This window comes from Barbus barbus (genome assembly GCF_936440315.1).
Source record: "Barbus barbus genome assembly, chromosome: 15".
NCBI lineage: Eukaryota > Metazoa > Chordata > Actinopteri > Cypriniformes > Cyprinidae > Barbus > Barbus barbus.
In genome coordinates this window covers 28,057,011-28,084,825 of record NC_136743.1, presented here as the reverse complement: position 1 = coordinate 28,084,825, position 27,815 = coordinate 28,057,011, and the positions used below count along the sequence as shown (strand labels likewise).

General features: G+C 35.7%; 1 protein-coding gene across 1 annotated transcript in view; it reads right to left on the bottom strand.

Annotated features, from left to right (window-relative positions):
- The window catches only part of LOC306880840 (low-density lipoprotein receptor-related protein 8-like), a gene marked incomplete at both ends in the record, with an annotated part of 87,332 nt that overhangs the window by 28,601 nt on the left and 30,916 nt on the right, over positions 1-27,815 (bottom strand). The window contains one exon of the mRNA XM_079434622.1: positions 13,751-13,873. Coding sequence (XP_079290748.1) covers positions 13,751-13,873 — 123 coding nt within the window. The remainder of the gene's footprint in view (positions 1-13,750; positions 13,874-27,815) is intronic.

The window sequence follows — 27,815 nt, the reverse complement described above, 5'->3', positions numbered from 1 at the left end:
TGCACAATTTACAAGGTCCACTGTAATATCAGCGTGCAGCGCCGAAACAAACATTTATTGCGCACGTGAAGGATGATGCTTTACGTTGATATTGGAACTCAAGTGAAGTACAAAGCCTTGTTTACATCATAGATAATAGTTTAGCAACCAAATGTTACATGGCAAAAATGGAAACATTTGGATGTCGAATGAGAGAGGCTTGTGAGCCCAATGCGTTTAGTTTCGCTTTAATTAATTAATTTTAGCTTGACATTCAGGGCCGGCACCAAGGAGGGGTATTCGCTTGCCGTGCCCCCCCCAAACGAGTTACTGTGCCCCCCACTTTCCATCCTCTCCCCTCCTTGCTGAACGCGATCGATTTCGAAAGTGAAAGTACAGATAAAACAGCGCAAATAAGAAAGCGATTACACGCTTTAGCGAGCGTCAGCAACTGCACGTGATTTAAATGCCCCCCTGATGGAGGTTGGAGGTGCCCTGGCGCCGGCTCTGCGTTGTATTCTGTTTATAATGAATGCCACTATAGCCTAATTTGTGTTTTACTTCATAGTTTAATATAAAATTTTATAGCTACTCATTTTTTTCCATTCTTGTTTTGTAATACCGTTAAATTTAAAGGGTTTGTTGTGGATTAAGGAGAACTAAATAAGCTATATAGTGTTTATAATATTTATACATTTTTTATTATATTTACTGGTATTTAATATACATATAAATAAATGCCATTGTTTGCAATTATAAGGTTAACGGGTGTTTTTGGAGTAAGATCAATTTCTCTTTCATGAGATTGCTTCCTCTTTTTGGCCAGGTTATGTTTCTCCGTGTCGTAAACTCTAGGGGCGGGGCTTCTAAACCGGGGTGTTTTTAGGGCCGTAATATTCAAATGATGGGATTGGCCGCATACGAATGTTTCATAAATCACACGTGAGCTCTGTCGTAAGTTGATTTGTGCGCTCGTTTCTACGTTAGACTGATAAATGAGACCCAGTGTCTTTATTTAGACCATAATTAATCAGTTACAAATGTATCTGGCATATGCAAGTGTTGTTTGTATGTTTCCTTATTATATTAACCTAGTTACTAGTTATTTGTATTAGTAAGCTGTAAACACTAATTTTACTAAAAGTGTATGAATGGATCTCCGGTTTAATATATGTTAGATGTCTCTTTCTTGATATCAAACTGATCTGCTCTTTATTTCTCAAACAAGGATGTATACTATGTGAACGTGAAATACATCATACGATTTTTACTGTACTGTGGGAAAAATGACACCAATTGAGCAGAACAGTCATAAAACATGCAAATGAGGTGTCAAGTGGAACAAAGAAACACTTTCCCGCTGAAACTATGTGCCTTGTTATTGGTCAAACTAACCAAAATGGGTGTTACAGGGAAACCAGATAAAACTTCTCCCACACCCAAAAGGTGAGTTCTTCTCTTTACCTTCGGTGCCCTGGAGACACACATCACCGTGGAAACCTCGCGACTCCCCTTTCGGGGGAGAGTCATTCATTTTCATAGAATGATGTCATTCTATGATGGTTCTAACAGGTTGTGTTTAGCTGATGTGCAAATCCGGCCATTATGCTCTCTCTCGGTCTCTCTCTCTCTCTCCATGCCTTCCTTCCGTTGGCATCTATATTTAATGTGTGTATGTTTGTGTTTAGTTCAATGTTACATGTTCCCCTGTAGTGTAGTTTAATAAACATCCATATGTATTCACACTTGGTTGTCTGTGTCTGCGGCTCACAGAACGAGGTCACTTTAACAGTCCGGTTTTGCTACATGCTCTATGAGCGATGTATTAGTGAGGAAATTAATTTTTCATGGCCAGAGAAATAATTTTCCTTAGAGTCAATAGACGATTAAAACTGTCCGTACTGTGGACGAACAAATCGTTTTATTGTACTATTAATGCTACAGTTAATTCCTGAAGATGCATATATAATTGATAACAACCGTTATGATTAATTATGTTCATATCACTTTGAGCTAATTTGCTACACATTTATTCATAATAGACTCACATATTGTGGCTGTTAAATTTAAAGTGTTAGTTAACCCCCAAAATAAAAAAAAATTAAAAAGTCAAAATCAACAAATGTTTCACTGAAGAAAGAGAGTCAAACAGATTTGGAATGACATGTGGGTGAATTGTTCATTTTGGGGTCAACTATTCATTTAAATCCCAATTTGAGAGATTGAAGACAAACACAGAGAATTCAAAAGAGATCAGAAGAGCTGCTAATGTTATAGAAGGATTTTAAGAGATCATGTAAAGATAGACTGAAGGACCTACTGATCAAAGGCAAGATTTTAATTGGATCTCTAAGAATTGAGAGTAGAGATAAGTGGAACACAGGAGAAGCATAATAAGGAGACATGAAATCAAGAAAGAAAAGAAACAAGATTAAGGTGAATGTGCTACTGAACGGTTGTGTGTATTTTGTCTGTGGTCAGTTAGTTTGGTTATATACACCAAAGAGAAAAATATATTTCAGCATATATCCGTTTAATGGACAGAATGTTTAATGGAAAGCCTCACTATTAAGGCCTTGATATACTCAACTTGTAATAAACGTTTTTACATTTTTGTGCTTCGGCTCATTAATGAGAAGTTATTCATCAGATACAATGTACATTTATTTGAAAAAAATTAAGTTATGACCATTTTTTAAGCTAACTTTCCACCGGGTCAAAATGACCAAGGAATGCAAAAGGTTTTGGCGGTTTTTGAATGCATTAAGATGGGCAAATGTGTGCTGGAATCAAATGTATGATTCCATCAATTCAAGAACACACAGCCAAACTAACAGCAGTGGAAAAAGGACAGTTAATAAAGCCTCTGATCACAGGGATGTGGCTGTTTGCACCAGCTCCGCAATTCAGCACTCCAGTGTATTCATGTTTTTACTTCTTGAGTGAAGAATTAAACCTGAAAAGATGTCTTTGATTTTACTTGAGTGTACTGGGTTCTTTACTATTGCTCATACTTATTAGGACTTTTTTTTAAAGAAGTTTAATTTGGATTTAATTCGGGTATTTGATTTCTGAAATTCACTTTAATAGAAAGTGTGGATGTATTTTATCTCACAGTATAGTCCTGTATTTGACACGTGTTCAAGAGGCTTGTGAATGATGTGCTCAGCTCCAGTATAAAGGCCTCTGGTTTGAGATTAGCCTAGATTAAGTGCAGATTAATGCGTGGGAACAGGCAATTATCATCATTGTGCCAAAACTCCCTCCATTTAGATGATTCATTTATTCCAGTCAGGAAGCAAAATCCCTTCAGCGCTTCAACATGCAGCACAAAAAACTGATATATATTCCTCATAGCCTGACCCTGTTTCAGATCAGAATTTGCCTTATTTTCTTAGCCAAGTCCACATTTAAACTTTGCTTACTTAAACTGACATTAAAGATAATTTGCAATGAACCATTAATGTCAGCAGTGGCTTCTGGAGGACTACTGCCATCCTGAAATTGTATATTGCATATAACGTATAGTTTAAAACATATGATTTTCCTGTCTGTATTTTCAGCATCATTACTCCAGTTTTCAGATTCACACGATACTTCAGAAATCTTTCTGATTTGCCGCTCAAGAAACATTTAATATAATCAATGTTGAAAACAGTAATATTTTTGTAGTAACTGTAACACATCATACATTTATTATTCAGGATTTTTTGAAGAATAAAAGAACAAATAACAGAACAAAGGAACAGCATTTATTTGAAATCTTTTGTATCGTTTTTTGACACTTTTTTGATCAATTTATTGCGTCCTTGCTGGATAAAAGTATTCAAATTTTTATTTAAACAAATCTTACTGATAACAAACTATTGAACAAAGTAATTGTGCAAAATACTACCAGGAAAATATATACTTCTCATTTTTTGGCTCTTGTCCATTAATATAAATGAAATAAATTATGATACATTTTCCAGACAGTGTTAAAAAAAAACTGAAATTGTGATAATGCCACATTCTGTAAAGTTAAATATTTGATTAAATTATATATTTTTTACTACTACTACTACTATGCAAAACCTTACGGAGCAATTTCAAATTTTCTAAGCTGAAATCACTTTGGAGTAACCTTTGAGTAAAAACAATAAAATCAATCCATTTAAGTGAAGCACTCAAAAATGGTTAATATTTGAGGTATTTAAGGTGAAAAGGCAAGAAAAAGGTGAATATGCTTGGCAGAGATTTGGAATCTGAGTGAAAGATGGATCTGCATTGATTTTTCTATAGCTCTGAGCTGCAGCCCGGTCAGCAGTGCTTCTAAGGAGACTCAGTAGTGAATGTTGGAGCGAAGCCAGTTTGACCCAGTTCCCTGGAAACTGCTCTGCCGTGATGATGAGAGCTTCTGATTAATAGAGGTGAAGCTGTAGGCCGCGGCCAGCCTGGGGGAGATAGGTATGACGGACCAGTCCACCCACATTACACTCTACTAGTGCCCGCTGAAATCCTCTGAACACAATGAATCAATGTTTCTTGTGTGGTGCTCTTGGGCACAATTGTACTCAAAAGCAGGGCCAAACATGTTTCAGTAATTCCATGCAAGAGTTTAGTCCCTTACAGACACAAAATCCTTCTGTTTTGGACAAGAGATTAGAATAAATATATAATCAGATTAAAATGTATTTAAATAAATGTATTACATTTATTAGAAAATGTATTGTATGATTGTAAATTGTATTGTAAATGTATGATTCAGATTATAGAATAAATATTTGACGCTTTTTGCTCAGAAAATTGCCCAACCAAATATAAGTATGCAACAATACTGCAAAAACAAAATAGCGAACATTTTCAGATTTGATTTTTTATGCAAATGACATCACCAGGATATATGAAAGAAGGTATATTCAGTTTATATTATATAAAGTTTATACTATATGCAAGGTCTAGCATGCCACATACTGTATGCTGTCAATTAGAGCATGAATGTATTTAATCCAAAATATTACTGTAAATGTTTAGATTAACATTCTAGCATACTTCTATACTTTCTCCATTATATAATATTGCATGTATACTGTGTGCAATGAAACCTTCCATGTAATATTTGGATGAGTCACTACATTTACTAAAAATATCAGTATACAACAACCATGTTGAATAGAATACTGTACTCCACAATGCCTTGCACTTGACCTTCCATTTCCTGTGTGACGAATGAACCAAATGTTATATAAACTGTTTTCATATCAATTTCTTAACTCATTATTTGATCTGCCTGCCAAAGTGAAGACATTTTTACATTAAAATGCAAAATAAGTGTTTTATTTCCAAAACTACAGCTGGATGCTACTCGCAGAATAAAAGATGCGACGATAATGTAACATTTACTGATGTTAGGTATGTTTATTGTTGCATACTATTTTAATACCATTCAAAATAAATTAATATTCTCAATAATAATTACATATTTGTCAAAAGAATCCTACTTATTAATTATTAGAAATTAATATCTGAGTGTATACTGAATATTACTTTTATTCAGCAAGGATGAATTAAACTAATCAAAAGTGACAGTAAAGACATTTATATTATAAGAAAAGATTTCTATTTCAAATAAATGCTGTTTCTTTTAACTTTCTATTCATCAAAGAATTCTGAAAAAAAGAAAATTTTCAGCATGGATTATATTAAGAAATGTTTCTTGATCATCAAATCAGCGTATTAGAATGATTTTTGAAGGATCATGTGACAATGAAGGCTGGAGTAATATGATGCTGAAAATTCAGCTTTGATCACGGGAATAAATTACATTTTAAAACAGATTCACATAGAAAAGAGTAGTTTTCATACATTCAGAGACGTCTTAGATGACCTATAGTAATTATATATATAGTAAGCAGTATTTAGTGTACATTGTCGTGAGATGTATGCTAGTATTCTGAACATAATCTAAGATATCTTTTGTGTTTTTGAACAGCTAATAGATCAGGTACAGAAGCTGAACGCTGACGTTTGTCAGTAAACAGTAATCAGTGTAGCACATAGCCTGTGACAAGATTTGAAATGCTATGCAGGATGTTGTGTGTGATTTTACATGATGAGCAATTTGAGCTTCTAGAGGGGCTGCTAATCAAACCTGCTCAAGAGAATCATACATAATTCAATACATGGAAGACTCAATTGACCACACGTCAAAGAGAGATTGACTTTAATAAGTTTCCCACTGAAGTGACATACGGTGACCCATACTTGGAATTCGTGCTCTGCATTTAACCCATCCACAGTGCACACACACAGCAGTGAACACACACACACACAGCAGTGAACACACACACACCGTGAACACACACCCGGAGCAGTGCTGCGGCGTCCGGGGAGCAGTTGGGGGTTCGGTGCCTTGCTCAAGGGCACCTCAGTCGTGGTATTGAGGGTGGAAGAGAGCTGGACATTCACTCCCCCCACCTACAATCCCTGCCGGCCCAAGACTCGAACCTGCAACCTTTGGATTACGAGTCCGACTCTCTAACCATTAGGCCACGACTTCCCGTGCTAATAACATACTACAAAGCTGGGAAGTTTGTAGTCCTAAAACCCAGAAGACAATTAGCATTCAAACCACAGATTCATTTTTATTCAGGTTTCCTGGTGATTTTTGATTCATGATTTGAATAAGGTCTGAGGTGAACATTACTTGAAGATATTGAAGAAGTTACACTCAGCCGTATCTCAAATGACAATTCTGAGGCAGGTTTTTTCTCACTTTTTTAAAAAGTTTTTAAGATGTTGCTAGATAACCCAAAAATAAAATGACCAATTATAAACAAAAATGACAAATATAAAAGCAAAATAAGTTAGAAAACACAACAACCAGTCAGACGAAATGGAAAAGGCTATATTTTGTGAATGAAATATCTAGTGCTGATTGAACGAGATATCTGCCAATCAGTATTTACAGGAAGGCTGCTGTATAAGAAAACTTTACACATGTAAATATGTACTGTATTTACTGTGGATTATAATATAGCATTCTGACACATTTCTGCAGTTCATGCAGAAAAACAGAGCGCAAGCTAATCTTCATGTTGATATCTTACCAGAATATCCAAAAATCACACTACATGAATATCCTTCCTTAAAGCAGTGCTATCAAAAATAATTTGAAATGAACACAGAAGTCCACATATGTACAAGAAACAATGTTAGTCACACAATTTCTTCCTGTATATATATAGATTGACAAATCCTGTTCAATTAGTATTAAGTATACCATTTTCTCTGACTTGATGCTATTTTTGATTCATGATTAAAAGTCTGTGGGCTTTACTTAAATATGTTAAATAAGACATATCTCTAACAGGAATTTTGAAGCACTCACCACAAAAAAATTGCAATTGATTGCGCTGGTGCCTCCATGTCCTGTGCTTTAGTCGCCGCACAAACTGGATGTAGCGCATATTTTTTTAGGTTTAACGTTTAAACATTGTTATATGCTGTTATAACTGTTTTAGTATATCTATAGATTTTATTTTAGGCAAGTCGTGATGATTTGAGAAGGCTAAATTGATCAAACATAAGCTATGATCAGCCTGCCGGTCCGCCGCTGGCCGCTCGGTCGTCACTTTAAGAAAGAAAAAACGTATTTAATGAACAAAAAATGCTCCAAACGTTTTTTTTTTCTAAATGAACTTAATAAAAAGCCGGAAAGAAATATAAACACTTTGCCATTAGGGCAGGGCTCTAGTACATTTTAGAATGTTAAGTTCTATTTCTGTAGATATTTTGATGAAAGTAACTCAAAAGTAATACAGGAGTCATGTAACGCATTACAATTCTGAGACAGTAATATTGTAAGGAATTACTTTTAAATAACAGTAACAAGTCATCTGTAATGTATTAGAGTTTGGAAGTAACTTGCACAACACTGCTGTCTGAGCATCATCACAGTGGATTCAAGTTATGAGGCCTTCAGAGGTGGATAATTAGAGGTGTATTACACTGCACAGACCTGGCAGAGAAAGGCAGGAAATCAATTATCATCAGGGCCCAGGTGAAATATCATTTCGAGCCAGCGCTCCGGTTCTCCTGGCTCGATACTGTGACATTGGCACGAATGTACTGATCAAGAGTCTGAGTAAGAGATTGTCTGGACTCTCGGTTTATAGCTTGATGAAAATAGAAGCATGATTACCTCTATAGAAGGAAAGAATGGCTCAGTGCTGCCAGGACTTGTGCGGTTGATGAGGACGGCAGAATAAAACGCTGATTAATAGGAATCATTTGGAAAACATACAAGCATACAAACTCGTCTTTCCAAAATGACTGCTTCTAGAAGATGCATTAGGATTAATTAGGCTTTGTGTTTCGCCAAGTCTTTTAACAGCCATGAATTCTCATCCCCCCAGAGTGAAAAATGGTTGGAGGGTGTTTAATTTGCTCTTAATAGGGCAATTAACATTGTGATGTATATCTTGTGAGATTGCACAAGTTTTTAATGTTTCAGATGGGCCGACAAGATAAAGAAATGATCTGGAACACTAGTTCGGGTTTCAATTTGTCATGTGAATTAAACCCAATCCGTGGCACATTTTCAAGTTAATTATAAAAGCAAACTTTATTTAAATGGCCTTTCTGTAAAGTATTTTAAAATGACAAGTGGCCATGCTGACACAGTGCATTTTCAGAGTGTCAACAGATGTGACCATGCAGGTTAATTACAATTAACAAATGTAGTATGAGTAAATCCTTGTTCTTTAAAAGGACCAGATCATAATCAGAAATAAACAAGACAACAAATGAAATAAAACACAGGCAGATAGGAAACATTATATTATGTGCACTAAAGATAACCTAAGAAAATGCACACTGGAAAATAATTATTATTGAGTGTTTAAGTAAAATAAACTATGATTATGTAACTTCTGGAAAGGCTGTTTAAATAAAGGATATTTAAATAACTCAGGGGTACAATAATTCTTTAGGTAGGTTCAGACAGACATTTTACACATTTTATACAATTATTTTGGGTTTTTATTCATCTCTGTTAATGTTAATTAATACAGCTGTTCATTCTTAGGTTATGTTAGTGCAGCTCTATTAATTAATATTAAAAGACACAACTTTTAATTTTAATAATGTATTAGCAAATGTTGAAATTAACATTAAGATTAATAAATGTTTTAGATGTGTTTTCATTGTTAGTGTTAACTAATGTAGTTAACTAATGTTAACAAATGGAAACTTATTGCAAAGTGTTACCACATAAGTAATATTTATAGTAATAAAAGCAATTAATAGTGTTGTGAAATTAATAGTGATTAATAAATGAATAGTGAAAAGTACATTTTATTTAGTAATTTTATTCATTGTATTATTATTATTATTATGTGTGAGGAGCTCAAAATTATCATATTTTAGCAGCTGCAAGACTATTCTTTATTTTAACAGGCAGAAATGAAAGAGAGAGAGACTAAACGGCGGGAGCGTGAGATGCCATTAATGTGAGATTGACAGTGGAGAGATACTATTATAAAGAGCTAGGGGAAGGGAAGCTAGAGAACGTGTCAATTTCCACAGCTTCTTAAAAGTAGGGCAGCGGGATTCGCAGTGGGGGTCTGGGGGGACATCTGATTGGTTGAGGTAAAACAACCGTGTTTAATAAGCAGAGCTCAAGCACCTCCCACCAGACGTGTTGAAACGTTCAATGATCATGACACATGCCGCTAACATCAATACCCAAGAGTCTACACAATTTATCAAGGAAACCTTAGGCGAGGATGTCAAGGACATGCTCTGCTACTCCTTAAGAATAATCTCTTGGTACCACAGCCTTCAGCATTCAATTTAAGCTTACTATACAGTAGCCGAAGACTTTCTGGATACCTAACCCACACTTAAAAATAATAACTGAATATTATTTTAAATGCACATGCAGACAAATAATCTTTTTTTTTCTTAAAAATTTTACAATGTCATTGCCTTCTCAAGTATTACCACATTAACAACGAACACCATCCACTAACCAGACTTCTTAAATCTATTCTGTCCATTTTACCAATAACGCTTTAGTTTAGGGACCAATTCTCACTATTAACTATTTGCTTATTAGCACGCATATAAAGAGCATATTTGCCGTTTATTAGTACTTAATGTTTTTTTTTCTGCATGATCATATTTTAGATCCCTTAATCCTACCTCAATTTAACAACTACCTTACTAACAATTAATAAGCAGCAAATTAGGAGTTTATTGACACAAAAGTCATGGTTAATAGTTAGTTAATAGTGAGAATTGGTCTACAAAGTAAAATGTGACTATTTTACCATTTAAACTACAGTTTTACAATTTAAACCAACCAAACAACAACCTGAATTTTTGCTTTTATTTTACTTTTCTTTCAAATAAATGCCACTTTGTGGAATATGGTATTCCAACGCTATCTCACGGCAATTCGTAAGTATTTTACGAGGTGGCTAATTCGTACGAATTCGTACGACCTCACTCGTACGATTTAGTACGATTTGTCTAAACCCCAATGATGGGTAGGTTTAGGGGCGGGGTTAGGTGTAGGTAATTCGTACAAATTCATACGAATTGGCAACTCGTAAAATACGTACGATTTAGCAAAAATCGTATGAATTTGTACGAGTGAGGTCGTTCGAATTCGTACGAATTAGCCACCTCGTAAAATATGTACGAATTGCCGTGAGATCGGGCTGGGTATTCATATATTTTAATTGTAAATACAAGATAAACAGGCATCATTTGACATTTATTTACCAACACAAACAACTATGGCTGCACAATTATGACCAATTTGAATTGTTATTACTTCCAATGAAACACATGATCACATGAACACATTCCAATGATTGCAATTATTTTGATCAATAGAATTATAGTTTTAAAAAGTAGCATTTGCATAGCTAGCTACACATTGAAAACAGGCTGAGAACTGTTTAGCAGCATGATATCCAAAACTGTTATTGAAATGCTGAATAAATTATGCTCAATGCAAGCGACACTGCAGCACTCAAGATAATAATCACTGAAGCTGTCTCTGCGAGTTCACCCAGTTTGACGCGAATGTTTCAATCTTGAAGTTCAGTGTGAGTTCACAGCCAGAGCTTCTCACAAACACTCGTTACAATAAATTAAGCTGTCCATGCTTCAGAATTAATCTCTTATTCATTCTGTCTGTGCCTTAATGAATTTATGTGAATGCTGCAGTTTTGTCGCACCCCTCTCTTGCAGTGATATCTGGTGAATCCAAAATATTCTCAAATTACAGATGATGCTTTGTTTTGGGGTGTCGAGGAATGTTTACACATATTTAACCATCTGGAGCTGTACATTTTGGGGTTACACTTATGCTGTACATCAGTCAAAACAGACTATTTATTTACCTATAAAATAATAGCAATATTAGAATTTGTATTTATTTATTAAAAAATTTTATTATTCAAATGAATGCAGTATTTAAGTTACAAATTGAGCAAAAGTTATTCAAATATAATCAATGCAGGCAGATTAATGCTATCTGGTGGAAAGAAAATCATTTATAATACCATTGCATACAGCCCTATGTAAAGGCCTGTGTGTTCCTTGTTGCTGTAGAACAATGTTTTCAGACATAATTTATTGTATTAGGTATTTTATTTGGATATATATTTAGGCATTATCAAAGACTACTTTTGAAATGTTAATTTGAAGCGTCAGTTTTTGCATTATTATGGTCAAACCTGAACTATAAATTTAGCTTATTTCTCTTCAGTGTCAGTTTGCTGCCATTCATGAGAGTACCATGTAGACGTAGAACATATATGCACAGCACCTTGTTTACAAGCAGAGGAATGCACACGCATGTGTCATGGTACTCTTGTGAACTGCGGCGGACTGACGCGGAAGAGAAGAATTGTTGAATAAAGTCATTATTTTTGATTTCTTTGTGCACAAAAAGTATTCTTGTTGCTTCATAAAATTAATATTGAAAGTCTGATGTCACATGGATTATTTTATCAAGGTCTTTACTACCTTTCTGGGCCTTGAATGTGTCAGTTGCGTTACTATCTTTGCAGGGTTTCATCAAAATATCTTAATTTGTGTACCTCAGACAGGGCTTGAAAAAAAAAGTCAATCGGTTCACTCCGAGCAGAATCGATATTTTAACGTTTCCGTTCCTGCGTTCCTCTGTATTATTACCGTTCCTAAACCGGTTCGAGTAGAAAAAATAACGTTTAATACCGTTATTTTTAAAATGGTCTTTGCCTATAATAATAATAATAATAATAATAATAATAATAATAATAATAATAAAGTACAGTGTTTTCTTTACACTAAAAGAAAAAGAAAGAAAAGTATCTTAACCCGCTGCGCTAATAGGCTATACAGCATCATCTTTTCTAGATTTTTAAATTTCTAAATGTAGGCTACTAAACAACAAAAAAAAAATTATTAATGCTTTAAAGACATTAAAATATTTTTTAAAAGATATTTAAAAATGTTTGCTGCAAATTGTAAAAAAAAAAACGCTACTTGTATAAAATTGCGTTTTGAGGAAAAAAAACAAAGGCTAAGCCGCGTCGCATTTTATTAGGCTATTATTCAGAAATGATGTGGGCTAAAATGCCAGTAAATCAAAAATGTTTACAAACATTATAAACGCAGTTATTTTTTTTTTTCTTTCATTTTGTTAATCTGTCAATGATTTACGTGAAATATATTTAGTGTGTAGGCATATATACTCCTTTTTATGTAAGCCTATAGTTTTATTCTGTGTTCTCCGTTCACAGAAGCGCCGCAGGTGCGTAAGATCTGTTGAATCCATCTTACACTGTCGTCGGATAAACTCTAACGCTGGTGTTCTGAAGATTTGTGCTACCCTGTCAGATTTTGCTACCTCCCATTATTAACAGATGGTAGCAGAATTCATTGCCATTGCCACTAGAGTTCACAGCTGAGCGCGGGCGGGCATTTCACTTGCTGGATGCATCAGCATCACATTTGCATAGTCTGTACTACTTGAATTCCTGATTGGTTGACAGCAAATTTCAAATATTAAATGGAATGATAAAATAACGCTATTAACCGGTTAATGGCCATTTCAAATTTTCGATTCTGTTCGGAACTATAAAATTTGATTTCGTTTCTGTTTCTGGTTCTATTCCAGTCAAATTAAGTCCGTTTCTGGTTTTCGTTTTTGTTCCTTGAACCGGTTCAGAGCCCTGACCTCAGATGAACGAAGGTCTTACAGGTTCGGAACGGCATGAGAGGGAGTGACAGAATGACAGAATGACAGAATTTGTATTTTTTGAACTATCCCTTTAAGTAAAATGTACAACGTACTAGGACCATCAGTGATAGGCCTGTAGACTAAATATCTCACCATTACATTCACGCACACAACAGACATGTCTGTGACTGGTTACAATTCTCAAAAAGTTGTAAACAGAATAATTACACACCAGGGTAGAGCTAAATTAAATGCTGTAATTGACACTTAATTGTAGTTATCTAGTACTAAAGTTGTCCAATCAACACGTAATTGTCCAGTACTAGAGAGTTTCAATAAAAGACAGAATACACATGTAACAAGACAACGGTGTGCTCAGGAAATAAACCATTCACTACATCTCTCTTTCCTCTTTTGTGCCTTTTAGAGCCACGACTGAAGCAGGTCCACAGCATCAGGGTGAAACAGAGTTCAAACTATCACCTCAGCCTTGAACAAAACTCCCTGCGGAGAATCAAACACAGTCTGAGGGAAAGAGAGCAGACTCACCTGCTGCACAGTCTGCTTCATCTTCACCGTTTTCGCAGTCTCTTTCCCCGTCACACCGCCAGGACAGCGACACACACTTCCCTCCGCAGTTAAACTTCTCTGGTGGACACGTCTGTTTGACTGCTGTGGAACAGAAACAAATGTTTGAACAGGTTACAGTGAAACATGCGGCAAGTAAACCGACTGGCATTAAATCATTTTGTTGAAATCATTATTTTGTTAAATCATTTCACATGACAGTGAGAAATGTGAAATCGCAAATGTGATCTAAACATGCTTGGCACCTCTAAACAGAATTTTTGAATACAATTTTCAGCATGTTTTTGCTTTTTGAAGTCCATTTATACACCCAGGAGCTTTTCTGGCTGCTGATGCACATCAGAATGAGAGAAAGTATTGGGACATTACTGACTTGACAGTACTCCGACTCAATTTTATGGCAGGTTTCCATCCATGATTGTTGATGTGTGACAAAAATCATGGTTTTAAAGTTTGCGTAGGTGACTTCAGAGAGGCTAGCAAAAGCAAGCCAGCTTTGAAAGCATAAGATCCCACTCTCCCTGCAAAATCAGTCTCCAAAGCCACGCCTCCTCCAAAATACATGAATGCGCACAGGCAGACCAGAGGCTAACAGTGACATGATTAGAGACAGCATCAACACTGTCAGATTACCTCATGTCTCATTCACCGTGAGAAAACATTACAGTACAAAGCGCATAATAATACAATAATAATCTTGTTTCAAACCTGTGCGGCAAAAAAGAAAATAACAGAAGGAGAGTAAATGATAACAGTATTGTAATTTTTGCGTGAACTATCCCTTTAAGTGAGAGTAAACGGGGTCAGGCGGTAGATCAGAGGGTCTGTGGCCCCCGTTTTAGCAGCTCTGTCCCCCTCTCTCCTTCACAGTCATGGCCAATCTGCTCCATTTGGCAGGCTGTCTGTTGATATTAGATTACAGTTTGAGAGGTATCAGAAATGCAGGCATAAATAAATCATCTCTGGCTGCAGAGGCCTGGAGAGTCGCCACAGTCAGTGAGTCTGCCGGGGCCGTTTGTCAGGCCTTATATCATGAAAGAATTCAAAATGGCTCAACAAGTTATACCAATTAGCCTGGCCAAGGACATGTTGTATAAACTTTCTAGGATCGGGATAGAAAGGACAGCTCCGTTTAGGCTGTCAGTTTTCTCAATTTGCTCTCGAGTAAATTTATTATTCATCGCTGGATCAGTTTCATCATTTAGATGAGCGATACATATCAAATGAGATGTGATTTCTATTACTGCAGTACTTGTAGAACCCTCGGTATCATTCATCAAGCAAAATAGCTGTCATTTATTTTCCTGACTGTATTTTACTGAATTTCAATTATGAAATAATGAGAACAAACAGTGTCACTTCATAACACTTCATGACAACCAAAATTGGGGGGTTGAGTGTGCAGGTTGGAGGGTGTGTGTCTGTATAAAGGTATAGCAGATGCTTATACAGCTAGAGGAAGTGAATTAATGGATGTATCACTGACTAATTATATATGAATGCACAAACAGCAAAAGACAAAGACAAATCGTTGAAGAATTAATGGTTTTTAAATTAAACAATTTGAAAGCTTTAGAGACTCATAATCCACCAAAGGATAGACTAATAGTGGAAACATCAACTGGACATGATCAATTTGGAACTCTGTTCCAGAAACTCTAACTCTATCTATCTGACGTCGAAGCTCATAACAGATTTAGGGGCAGTTCACAAAAACCACATTTTTCCATTCCAATGCAATACTTTACTATAGTTTTTCTATGTGAACACACGCTAGACGGATGTGTATGACCATTGCGTTTGCATCTCACACCTTTTGCAGTGTCTCACACATGAGCGCTTAAAAGAAATTAAGTTAAAAGAATTTAAATTTTTACACACAGTACTGTTTATCAATGTCAGTTCCAAAACAGTGGTCCAATCAGAAGACTCTGGAGGCGGGGCAAGCATTGCAAGCTTATAGCAGCAAGTTAGCATGCACTGTAAAAATGATCGTGATTTTAATGGTAAAATTTTTTTTTTAATTTCCATTTTCTAATATCAGTATTGTTATTGTTAACTAAAAGTATGATTAAAAACTTATTTTGTTAATTGAAATAAAGAAATTAAGAAAGAAATTAAAATATAAATATGTAACAATCAGTCCACTGAAGGCAAGCATAGGGATGAACCCAAGTGCAGTTTTATTTAAACAAGGTGAAATCCAAAATCCAAACTTTCAAACAGAGACTTGACTTGAACAGACTTGACTTGGCATAAACAGACTCACCGACAGCAGGGTTACAACATCAATACTCAACAAAGGACAAAGGCGCATGAAGGCTATTTATATCAAACAATGAGGGACACATGACACAAACCAACCAATGGGAAACAAGGCACATGACTAAGACAACCAATAGGCTTGTTCGAGATGAACTACACTAGCCTGCCACCGGCTGGCGAGAGTAGCCGCTTGCAGTCGTGACGGAATTGAAAGCGGAGACGTCAAGTCGAACACTTTCTGCTCCCATTAGTGACGCTCTCGTGGTGTCTCGTGGTATCACAGATGAAGTGAATTAAATGCAATATTTGTCAAATACACCGACGTTTCAGAAACGTTTTCATGAGCAACAGAAACACTTTTTATATACTGCTTAATAAAGCGCCATCTGTTCATGAATAAAGTTCGACATCAACATATACTATTTAAATACCAATAAAGTGGTGGTATATATGCTTTTATCAGTGTTTTTTGATAAACGTGACTCAATATAACAGTGCGACTACACTAAAAAAGCTTTACTATTATAAAAACACAGATTTGTGAGCATTATTGGAAATTAATTGTTAGAATAAGCACACGCACTCGTGCTTGTCATCACAGAATCTAACCAATGAGAATAAATTTTGTCGTCATCTAGGCTCTCGCAGCCGATTTCGAGCAACTGCAGTGCCTAACCTCGTCAATTCTATAGTAATGCATAAATAATATTAAAACAACACTGTGAAGTATATTACTGATCAGTTTTCTGACCCATCATCTTGCACTCATTCTCACATTGTCCCAAAATTTCTTCTGCAGTCTGATGCCATCTCTCATTTTAGGGCCAACTATCCATTTAATATAATCAATTTTAACTTATTGAAACATTCTCAGAGCATTTACAGCTTGAATATTGTTACAGTAGCTCAGTTGCTAACTACATATTGTTATTGAGGAACACAAGAAGAAATAAACAGAAGAAAGAAAGTCACATGAGAGTCAGAAAATGATGACAGAATATTCATTAAAGCAGATTAATAGTACTGTCAAGATGAAGTTGAAATGACTGGAAAAGTGGGAAAAGGTGAAAGAAGGAGAGTGAGTGAGGAACAAATGATAACAAGGTCAGAAGTGCTTTCTCCGCTCCCATGTGACTTCGCACTCGTGCTGTATATGCAGTGAGGTGTGAGGTGAGAGAGCGCGGTGTTGTGAAAAGGTCACGGTGAACTCAGAACCCGAAATCTGCAGAGTCAAATCGCTGTTAATCTCTAGACACATTAAATTGATCCCCACTTCATCAAATAATTTCTGTTGTCAGGGGTGCTGCCATATGGAAATAGAGCACAGGAATATGAAATGCCGAAACATTAATGCAGTCACCTTTACCTTAAAGCTGCAGTGTGTCATTTTTAAGCCACAAGCGACACCGGAGAGAATAACAAACTATATATTGGCGACTAAGCAACTAAGGAACAGAGCTTAAGGCATGAATATGACACAACTCCTTTAACCCTCTGGTGCTCTTTGTCATTTTTGAAAAAAATAAATAAATTCCGTTCTCCTTTTTTATTTTTTTTACTACATCAGAATTGTAAAGTCGTGAAAAAAGTCGTGACGTATTGTCAAGTATGGTGACCCATACTCGAAATTGGTGCTCTGCGTTTAACCCATCCAAGTGCACACACACAGCAGTGAACAAATGCACACACACACACACACACACACCGTGAACATACACCCGGAGCAGTGGGCAGCCATTTATGCTGCGGCGCCCGGGGAGCAGTTGGGGGTTCGGTGCCTTGCTCAGGGGCACCTCAGTCGTGGTATTGAGGGTGGAGAGAGCGCTGGACATTCACTCCCCCCACCTACAATCCCTGCCGGCCGGGGACTCGAACCCGCAACCTTTAGATTACGAGTCCAATTCTCTAACCATTAGGCCCCACACAATTGTATGAAATTTGGTAAAGATTATGACACTTGGTATGTGAACGCCAAAAATAATCATGGACATGATTCAAAAAAGGTTCAATTGTCCTGAATAAAAATAGAAAAAGAAAAGGTACACGTACTCCTCGCAGTCAAAAGTAACCGCACTTGAAATCAACAGGAAGTGAGTTTGTGGAAACGTTTAGTATTGCACCCCATCAAAACTTAAACAAATTTTTTGACATATCAACCTCAAATTTGGAAAACAACTTGTTTAGATTTATGGCTTTGATTTTTATGCAATTGTAGAGTAAAAAAATGGAAAATACAAATTTTACTATAAAAATTATATTTTTGTGCATTTTCCATAACAATAAAGTTCTATAACATTTTTGTAAATGTTTGCTTTTTTAAACTTTGTTCACTTAACCCTCTGGTTGTGTTCGGGTCAAATTGACAAGAATTTTTTTTTCTTTTTCCTGAAAATACTAGTTAACGTTATCGCATTGGACTCAAACTTACTGACTTTGCGCACATAGGGTACAAGTATTTCTCATAAATTTTTTTAGAATTTTCGTAATTTTTTGTGGGTTTTATTTCACCTAGTCACACTCGTTGTGTTCCCGGTCAAAAATGACCGGACTCCGAACAACTGCTTATAAATCTGTCATTATGCTATATTATCACTAAATATTGGATTCATTCTTTTTGTCAACTTGTTTTCTTTCATTTAGGACTGGTTTTGTGTTTCTATTTGCTTCTGATTAATCGTAAGCCTCATTTATCTGAGAGTAGGCACCTAATTTTTTGAGTGAAAAAATTATTTTTTATGAATAATTTTCACAATATTAAACAAAAAATTATAAAAATTTGCACTGTTTCTCACACTAGTGTACTTTAATGTTTAATCAGGAAGTTTGCTTTTAAATGCTTTTATTTTGTACAAAATTGCAAAAAGTCACACTCGTGGTGTTCCCGGTCAAAAATGACCGGACTCCGAACAACTGCTTATAAATCTGTCATTATGCTATATTATCACCAAATATTGGATTCAATCTTTTTGTCAACTTGTTTTCTTTCATTTAGGACTGGTTTTGTGTTTCTATTTGCATCCGATTAATCGTAGGCCTCATTTATCTGAAAGTAGGCACCTAATGTTTTGAGTGAAAAAAGCATTTTTTATGAATAATTTTCACAATATGAGAGAAAAAATTATGAAAATATGCACTGTTTCTCACACTAGTGTACTTTAATGTTTAATCAAGAAGTTTGCTTTTAAATGCTTTTATTTTGTACAAAATTGCACAAAGTAACACTTGTCAAAAATGGCCGGCCATTGAAAGTGAATGGGGAAGAATGAAAGAAACAACTAGTGTTCAGGAGCATGTTGTGCTTGCAAACAAAGACCTTGGACCTTTGCATGTGTGGATGCATTTATACTCAAGCTATCACACACACACATGCGCACACACGCACGCGCACACACACACACACACACACCCATCCATCCATGCATACAAACTATTTTATTACACCTATTTCATCCTACCCTGAACTGCATGCAATATCCTTTTATGAATAAAAAAGGATCTCTCTCTCTCTCTCTCACACACACACACACACACACACACACGCTCAGACTGCCTTGTCTTTAGCCTGCATTGACCTCAAAAATAATCTTTTTTTTCACCACATATTCTAGACTACGGAGCCCCTTAGAGCTCATGGTGGTGGAAAGATTTCGGGGTGGGTGAAAAAAATTTGGGGTGGGAGGAAAAAATATTTTTCAAATCTTTTGCGTTCTCTCGCAAAGATGTTTGCGTTCCCTCGCAAAACATTGCGTTCTCTCGCAAAGATGTTTGCGTTCTCTCGCAAAGATGTTTGCGTTCTCTCGCAAAACTTTGCGTTCTCTCGCAAAGATGTTTGCGTTCTCTCGCAAAACTTTGTGTTCTCTCGCAAAGATGTTTGCGTTCTCTCTCAAAGATGTTTGCGTTCTCTCGCAAAGATGTTTGCGTTCTCTCTCAAAGATGTTTGCGTTCTCTCTCAAAGATGTTTGCGTTCTCTCTCAAAGATGTTTGCATTCTCTCGCAAAACTTTGTGTTCTTTCGCAAAGATGTTTGCGTTCTCTCGCAAAACTTTGTGTTCTCTCGCAAAGATGTTTGCGTTCTCTCTCAAAGATGTTTGCGTTCTCTCTCAAAGATGTTTGCGTTCTCTCGCAAAACTTTGTGTTCTCTAGCAAAGATGTTTGCGTTCTCTCGCAAAGATGTTTGCGTTCTCTCGCAAAGATGTTTGCTTTCTCTCGCAAAACTTTGCGTTCTCTTGCAAATATGTACGCAAAGTTTTGCGAGGGAACGCAAAAGATTTGAAAAATATTTTTTTCCTCCCACCCCGATTTTTTTTCACCCACCCCGAAATCTTTCCACCACCATGAGCTCTAAGCGGTTCCGTACTAGACAAAACATTATGACAATATGTTTAGAGGCTTTCATGTTCTCTCAGAGTAAACGAAAGTTTACAATTAAATGCTAGAGCATACAAATGCCTCACAGTGCCTTGCTTGTCATTTACACGAGGAAAAGACAACTGAAGAAGAATTTTACAGTGACGATGCATTGCAAGATATATTGGAAGATAAAAATATCACTGGACAAGCTGAAAACCTTGCAACAACTGAAAAGAAGCAATCTTCTGATTTTGAGGACCCAGCTGAAGTTGATGTAACGTTCTGGTCGAGGGATGGAAAAAAAGTCAATGCAGGCCAAAGACAAGGCAGTTTGAGCATTTGTGTGCATTGTGTGTGTGTGTGTGTGTGTGTGAGAGAGAGAGAGTTATAATATGAGATTCATAAAAGCATATTGCATACAGTTCAGGGTAGGATGAAATAAGTGTAATACAATAGTTTGTATGCATAGATGTGTGTGTGTGTGTGTGTGTGTGTGATAGCATGAGTATACATGCAGGCACTGGTCCAAGGCATTTATGTTTGCAAGCACAACATGCTCCTGAACACTAGTTGTTTCTTTCATTCTTCCCCATTCACTTTCAATGGCCGGCCATTTTTGACAAGTGTTACTTTGTGCAATTTTGTACAAAATAAAAGCATTTAAAAGCAAACTTCTTGATTAAACATTAAAGTACACTAGAGTGAGAAACAGTGCAAATTTTCATAATTTTTTCTCTCATATTGTGAAAATTATTCATAAAAAATTATTTTTTCACTCAAAAAATGAGGTACCTACTTTCAGATAAATGAGGCCTACGATTAATCAGATGCAAATAGAAACACAAAACCAGTCCTAAATGAAAGAAAACAAGTTGACAAAAAGATTGAATCCAATATTTGGTGATAATATAGCATAATGACAGATTTATAAGCAGTTGTTCGGAGTCCGGTCATTTTTGACCGGGAACACCACGAGTGTGACTTTTTGCAATTTTGTACAAAATAAAAGCATTTAAAAGCAAACTTCTTGATTAAACATTAAAGCACACTAGTGTGAGAAACAGTGCAAATTTTCGTTATTTTTTCTCTCATATTGTGAAAATTATTCATAAAAAAATATTTTTTTCACTCAAAAAATGAGGTACCTACTTTCAGATAAATGAGGCCTACGATTAATCAGAAGCAAATAGAAACACAAAACCAGTCCTAAATGAAAGAAAACAAGTTGACAAAAAGAATTAATCCAATATTTAGTGATAATATAGCATAATGACAGATTTATAAGCAGTTGTTCGGAGTCCGGTCATTTTTGACCGGGAACACCACGAGTGTGACTTTTTGCAATTTTGTACAAAATAAAAGCATTTAAAAGCAAACTTCCTGATTAAACATTAAAGTACACTAGTGTGAGAAACAGTGCAAATTTTTATAATTTTTTGTTTAATATTGTGAAAATTATTCATAAAAAATGCTTTTTTCACTCAAAAAATGAGGTACCTACTCTCGGATAAATGAGGCCTACGATTAAACAGAAGCAAATAGAAACACAAAACCAGTCCTAAATGAAAGAAAACAAGTTGACAAAAAGATTGAATGCAATATTTGGTGATAATATAGCATAATGACAGATTTATAAGCAATTGTTTGGAGTCCGGTCATTTTTGACCGGTAACACAAAAGGCGTGACCGGAGTCCGAACACAACCAGAGGGTTAAGCAATAATCTGTTAAAGTTTCTTCTTTAAAAAGAAACTAAACTTAAGTCTGTGCTCCAAAATTCAAGATTTACTACAGTTTCAGTTGCAAAATTCATTTTGAAATCTATGCTCAAAAAGTGGTTAACGTAATAAATGGATTACAACTACTTCATAAATAATTTCATAAATAATTTAGTACCATAAAATCCCCTAAAAATGCAAAATAGTATATAAAAACATTATCATACTAAAATATCGTACATTCATATAATTAAAATCATATATAAAATTATATTTTGAAGTCGATACAATGAAAGTGGGGTGCAAATGTATGTTACCATTCAAAAATTTGGGGTCAGTAAAAATATTTTTCTTTTAAGAAATTAATATTTTAATTCAGTAAGGATGCATTTAATTGAAAATAAATAGCAGCTAAGACATTTATAATTTTCCAAATGATTTCAAATGAATGCTGCACAACTATTGCTTTTGATCAAAGTATCCTGAAAACAAATTTCAGCAGAAATGTTTCTTAAGCGATCACGTGACACTCAAGACTGGAGTAATGATGCTGAAAATTAAGCTTTGCATCACAGGAATAAATTACATGTTAAAATATATTCAAATAGAAAAGAGTTATTTTAATTTGTTTTAATATTCCACAATTGCTGTTTTTTCTGTATTTTTAAATAAATAAAAAATGGGCAGAATAATGAGGGTGGGTAAATGATGGCATCACTCATTTTTTGTGTCAACTAACCTTTAATACAATCAATTATATCTAAACTAAACATTTACAGAGTGTTAGTACAGCTTGAATCTTGTTACTGTTATTGAGGAACAAACTAGGTCAATTCTAGATGTGGGCCAAATTAAAGAAACAGAAAGCTAAAAAAAATTGAATTATTTAAGAGCTGTTTTAGTTCAGCTTCCATTATAGTTGCCTTCATAGACAGATCAGGGAACTAGTAATAATCCTTTGATTCTAACTGGGTAATGTTACAGGACAGGCGATATACTGAAGGAAAAGATACTAGTCCAGCAGTGATTTGCTAAACATATTGGACAGCATATGGCAGTCAATTACATAAAGTGGGTCAGCAAAACCCTGGTTGTGCTGTATTTTGACTGTAGAGATCATAAACATTCTCAGCTTTCAGTCGCTAATGCGTTCCCTATGAAAGGAGGTTTGACTTTTTCTTTTTAAAAGCCGTTAAAATCGGCCTTTATAATTCCTGTGCGTTTCCTTGCAATAGGAAAATGTGCTGAACATGGAAGCATCATTTATTATTAAATAAGACATCCAGAACAGTGCTCCTGCAGTAGTGCTCACTAATGTGAGAGCACAAGGTTACTCCAGCATGAAAACTGTGTGTGACAGACGGAAAGGCGCGTGTGTGTGTGTATTGTAGAAATGTCATGCTGTACCTTTGGGTTTATGTGTATGTATGTGAAGCTTTTATAGCCATCATTATGGAAGATCAGCATCAGATTCAGTGATCTTAGGTGGACAGATCAGAAAAAATTTATTAATTAAAATTAATTTCAAGATTCCAACAAGTAAAAAATTTGAGTTGCCAATTTAAATTTAGTTTAGTGTGTAAAGATAACATGACAAATTAATGTAATTAATCATGACCAGTGAATACATTTTATTATAAGGTAATCATCTTGCCATAGGAGACATTCACCCAACACACATTCTTACATTCAAAAACATATATAGATGAAAAAAAACATGATATTTTTTGTCAGGATTCTTCAATGAATAGAAAGAGAAGAAAATAACTGCATTTATTTGAAATAGAAATATTTTGATGCATTTGATATTTTATAAATGTTGATCAAATGAATGCATCCTTGCTGAATTTTATTAGGGCCCAAGCCACTAAGGCGCAGGGGCCTCTTGTTCTTCTAAGGATTATTATTAGGGCCCAAGCCACTAAGGCGCAGGGGCCTCTTGTTCTTCTAAGGATTATTATTAGGGCCCAAGCCACTAAGGCGCAGGGGCCTCTTGTTTTTCTAAGGATTATTATTAGGGCCCAAGCCAGTAAGGAGCATGGCCCTCTTGTTTTCCTAAGGATTATTATTTTAATTAATTTTTTTAATTTTTTTCGACTATCCGGGGGTTTTTGGGGGCGTTAACTTGCCCAAAAACTCTTGAAAATTGGCACGCATGTTGGAATCCGCAGCCATTAGGACGCCGCAGAGGCTGGGACCCGGGCGTGGCACAAGATAAAACAGATAAAACTTTAAATTTTGAATAATGTTTAAGATTTTAATATTAACTAACATTAATAAATACTATAAACACTTGCATGAGAAAGTTTGGCAACCCGATGCAGAATCTGTGAAAATGTGAATAATAATTTTAACAAAATAAGAGAGATCATACAAAATGCATGTTATTTTTTATTTAGTACAAAAAAAAATTTAGTAAAAAAAAGAAAAAAAAAGAAAAAGTTTACTCATTTGAATATTTGTACTTTGAGGAACAAAGTACATGAATTTGCCGATTTGTTACTGTCAAACACAAACAAAATTAATATTGTTGCTTTATCTGAAACTCGTTTGGATGAGACTTTAATGATAATGCTGTGTCTATAAGTGGATATAATTTATATAGAAGGGATAGAAATGACGGTGGAGGTGTTGCTTTTTATGTGCAGAATAATATTTCTGTAAAAGTAAGGGATGATATTATGTGTAATGAAGTTGAGGTTCTATGGATGCAGATTAATCTTCCTCATGTCAAGTCAATTTTAGTAGGATGCTGGTATAGGCCACCAGGCTCAAATCATAAATACAAACCCGATTCCAAAAAAGTTGGGACACTGTACAAATTACGAATAAAAAAGGAATGCAATAATTTACAAATCTCATAAACTTATATTTTATTCACAATAGAATATAGATAACATATCAAATGTTGAAAGTGAGACATTTTGAAATGTCATGCCAAATATTGGCTCATTTTGGATTTCATGAGAGCTACACATTCCAAAAAAGTTGGGACAGGTAGCAATAAGAGGCCGGAAAAGTTAAATGTACATACAAGGAACATGGATATACCATGGATATAACATGGATATACTGGAGGACCAATTTGCAATTTATTAGGTCAATTGGCAACATGATTGGGTATAAAAAGAGCCTCTCAGAGTGGCAGTGTCTCTCAGAAGTCAAGATGGCAAGAGGATCACCAATTCCCCCAATGCTGCGGTGAAAAATAGTGGAGCAATATCAGAAAGGAGTTTCTCAGAGAAAAATTGCAAAGAGTTTGAAGTTATCATCATCTACAGTGCATAATATCATCCAAAGATTCAGAGAATCTGGAACAATCTCTGTGCGTAAGGGTCAAGGCCGGAAAACCATACTGGATGCCCGTGATCAACGGGCCCTTAGACGGCACTGCATCACATACAGGAATGCTACTGTAATGGAAATCACAACATGGGCTCAGGAATACTTCCAGAAAACATTGTCGGTGAACACAATCCACCGTGCCATTCGCCGTTGCCGGCTAAAACTCTATAGGTCAAAAAAGAAGCATATCTAAACATGATCCAGAAGCGCAGGCGTTTTCTCTGGGCCAAGGCTTATTTAAAATGGACTGTGGAAAAGTGGAAAACTGTTCTGTGGTCAGACGAATCAAAATTTGAAGTTCTTTTTGGAAAATTGGGACGCCATGTCATCCGGACTAAAGAGGACAAGGACAACCCAAGTTGTTATCAGCGCTCAGTTCAGAAGCCTGCATCTCTGATGGTATGGGGTTGCATGAGTGCGTGTGGCATGGGCAGCTTACACATCTGGAAAGGCACCATCAATGCTGAAAGGTATATCCAAGTTCTAGAACAACATATGCTCCCATCCAGACGTTGTCTCTTTCAGGGAAGACCTTGCATTTTCCAACATGACAATGCCAGACCACATACTGCATCAATTACAACATCATGGCTGCGTAGAAGGAGGATCCGGGTACTGAAATGGCCAGCCTGCAGTCCAGATCTTTCACCCATAGAAAACATTTGGCGCATCATAAAGAGGAAGATGCGACAAAGAAGACCTAAGACAGTTGAGCAACTAGAAACCTGTATTAGACAAGAATGGGACAACATTCCTATTCCTAAACTTGAGCAACTTGTCTCCTCAGTCCCCAGACGTTTGCAGACTGTTATAAAAAGAAGAGGGGATGCCACACAGTGGTAAACATGGCCTTGTCCCAACTTTTTTGAGATGTGTTGATGCCATGACTTTTAAAATAAACTTATTGTTCCCTTAAAATGATACATTTTCTCAGTTTAAACATTTGATATGTCATCTATGTTGTATTCTGAATAAAATATTGAAATTTGAAACTTCACTCCACATCATTGCATTCTGTTTTTATTCACAATTTGTACAGTGTCCCAACTTTTTTGGAATCGGGTTTGTATTTAGAAGATATGGGTGAGATGCTGAATAAGGTTTGTAAATTAAATATGGAAGTTTTTTTTTTTAGGTGATCTTAATATTAATTGGTTAGTACATGTGTGTTTTTTAAAGAATCCAGGGGAAAATATAATAGATGTATGTGGATTGAAACAGATGGTTACACAACCAACGAGAATAAGTATAAATAATAAGGGTTCACATAAGTTCACATCATCTTGTAAAGATCATATTTATTTGAGCAATGAATATTTGTATACGACAGCAATATCGGTCCAAGTATGTTGTAGTGATTTAGACCATCAGTAATTGCTTGGATGGAAAGTTACCTGCATAATAGATCACAGAGAGTTTTTTCAATGGAAGTTATTTGGATAGAAGGGGAATTGAATGTGGAGTTCCACAAGGGAGCTGTCTGGGACCACTGTTGTATCCATTTTTACAAATGATTTATATCTGGTGCTAAGAAGTGCTAACTTAATGTATGCAGACGATACAACAGTTTATGCATCTGCACAAACGTCGGTTTAATTAACGGCTATTTTGAATGAGGAGTTGGAGAGCATAGAAAAGCGGATTTTAGAGACTAAGTTGATACTAAATACATCTAAAACAAAGAGTATAGTGTTTGGGTCTAGCTATTCTCTACGGACCAAACCGGAGCTGAAATTATATATAAATAAAACACTTATTCAACAAGTTAAGGAAGTAAAACTATTGGGTATCACCTTGGATAATAAATTGTCATGGTCAAAGCATATTGAGAACACAGTGAAGAAAATGGGAAGGGTAGTCGCTGTAGTAAGGAGATGTAGACAATATTTTACGTTTGATATAATGAAAATAATATTGGATACTCTCTTCTTCTCACAGCTGGACTATGTCAGATAATATGGGCCAATGCTTCAAAAAACTTCAGCTGGTACAAATTAAGGCAGCGCGACTTATCCTCCAGAGTCCGTGTAGAACAAATATTAATACAATGCATTTTGATCTGTGTGTGTTTCACAGAGTTGATGGTTTGGATTAACCCTTTAATTGCTGTATCCCTTAAAACCAGACTGCCAGAGGGTTACTGTAATGCGTTTTCCTGATGGCACCGGGGGTGGCGGTTGCACTGACGGCTTGGGCCCGCCATCGCTGCTTGCAGCTATATTTTTATTTATTTTTCTTACTTACCCCAAACTTTTGAATGGTAATTTATCACAGTTTCCACAAAAATATTAAGCAGCACAAAACATTCATAAAAATATTAAATGTTTCTTGAGCAGCAAATCAGCATAAT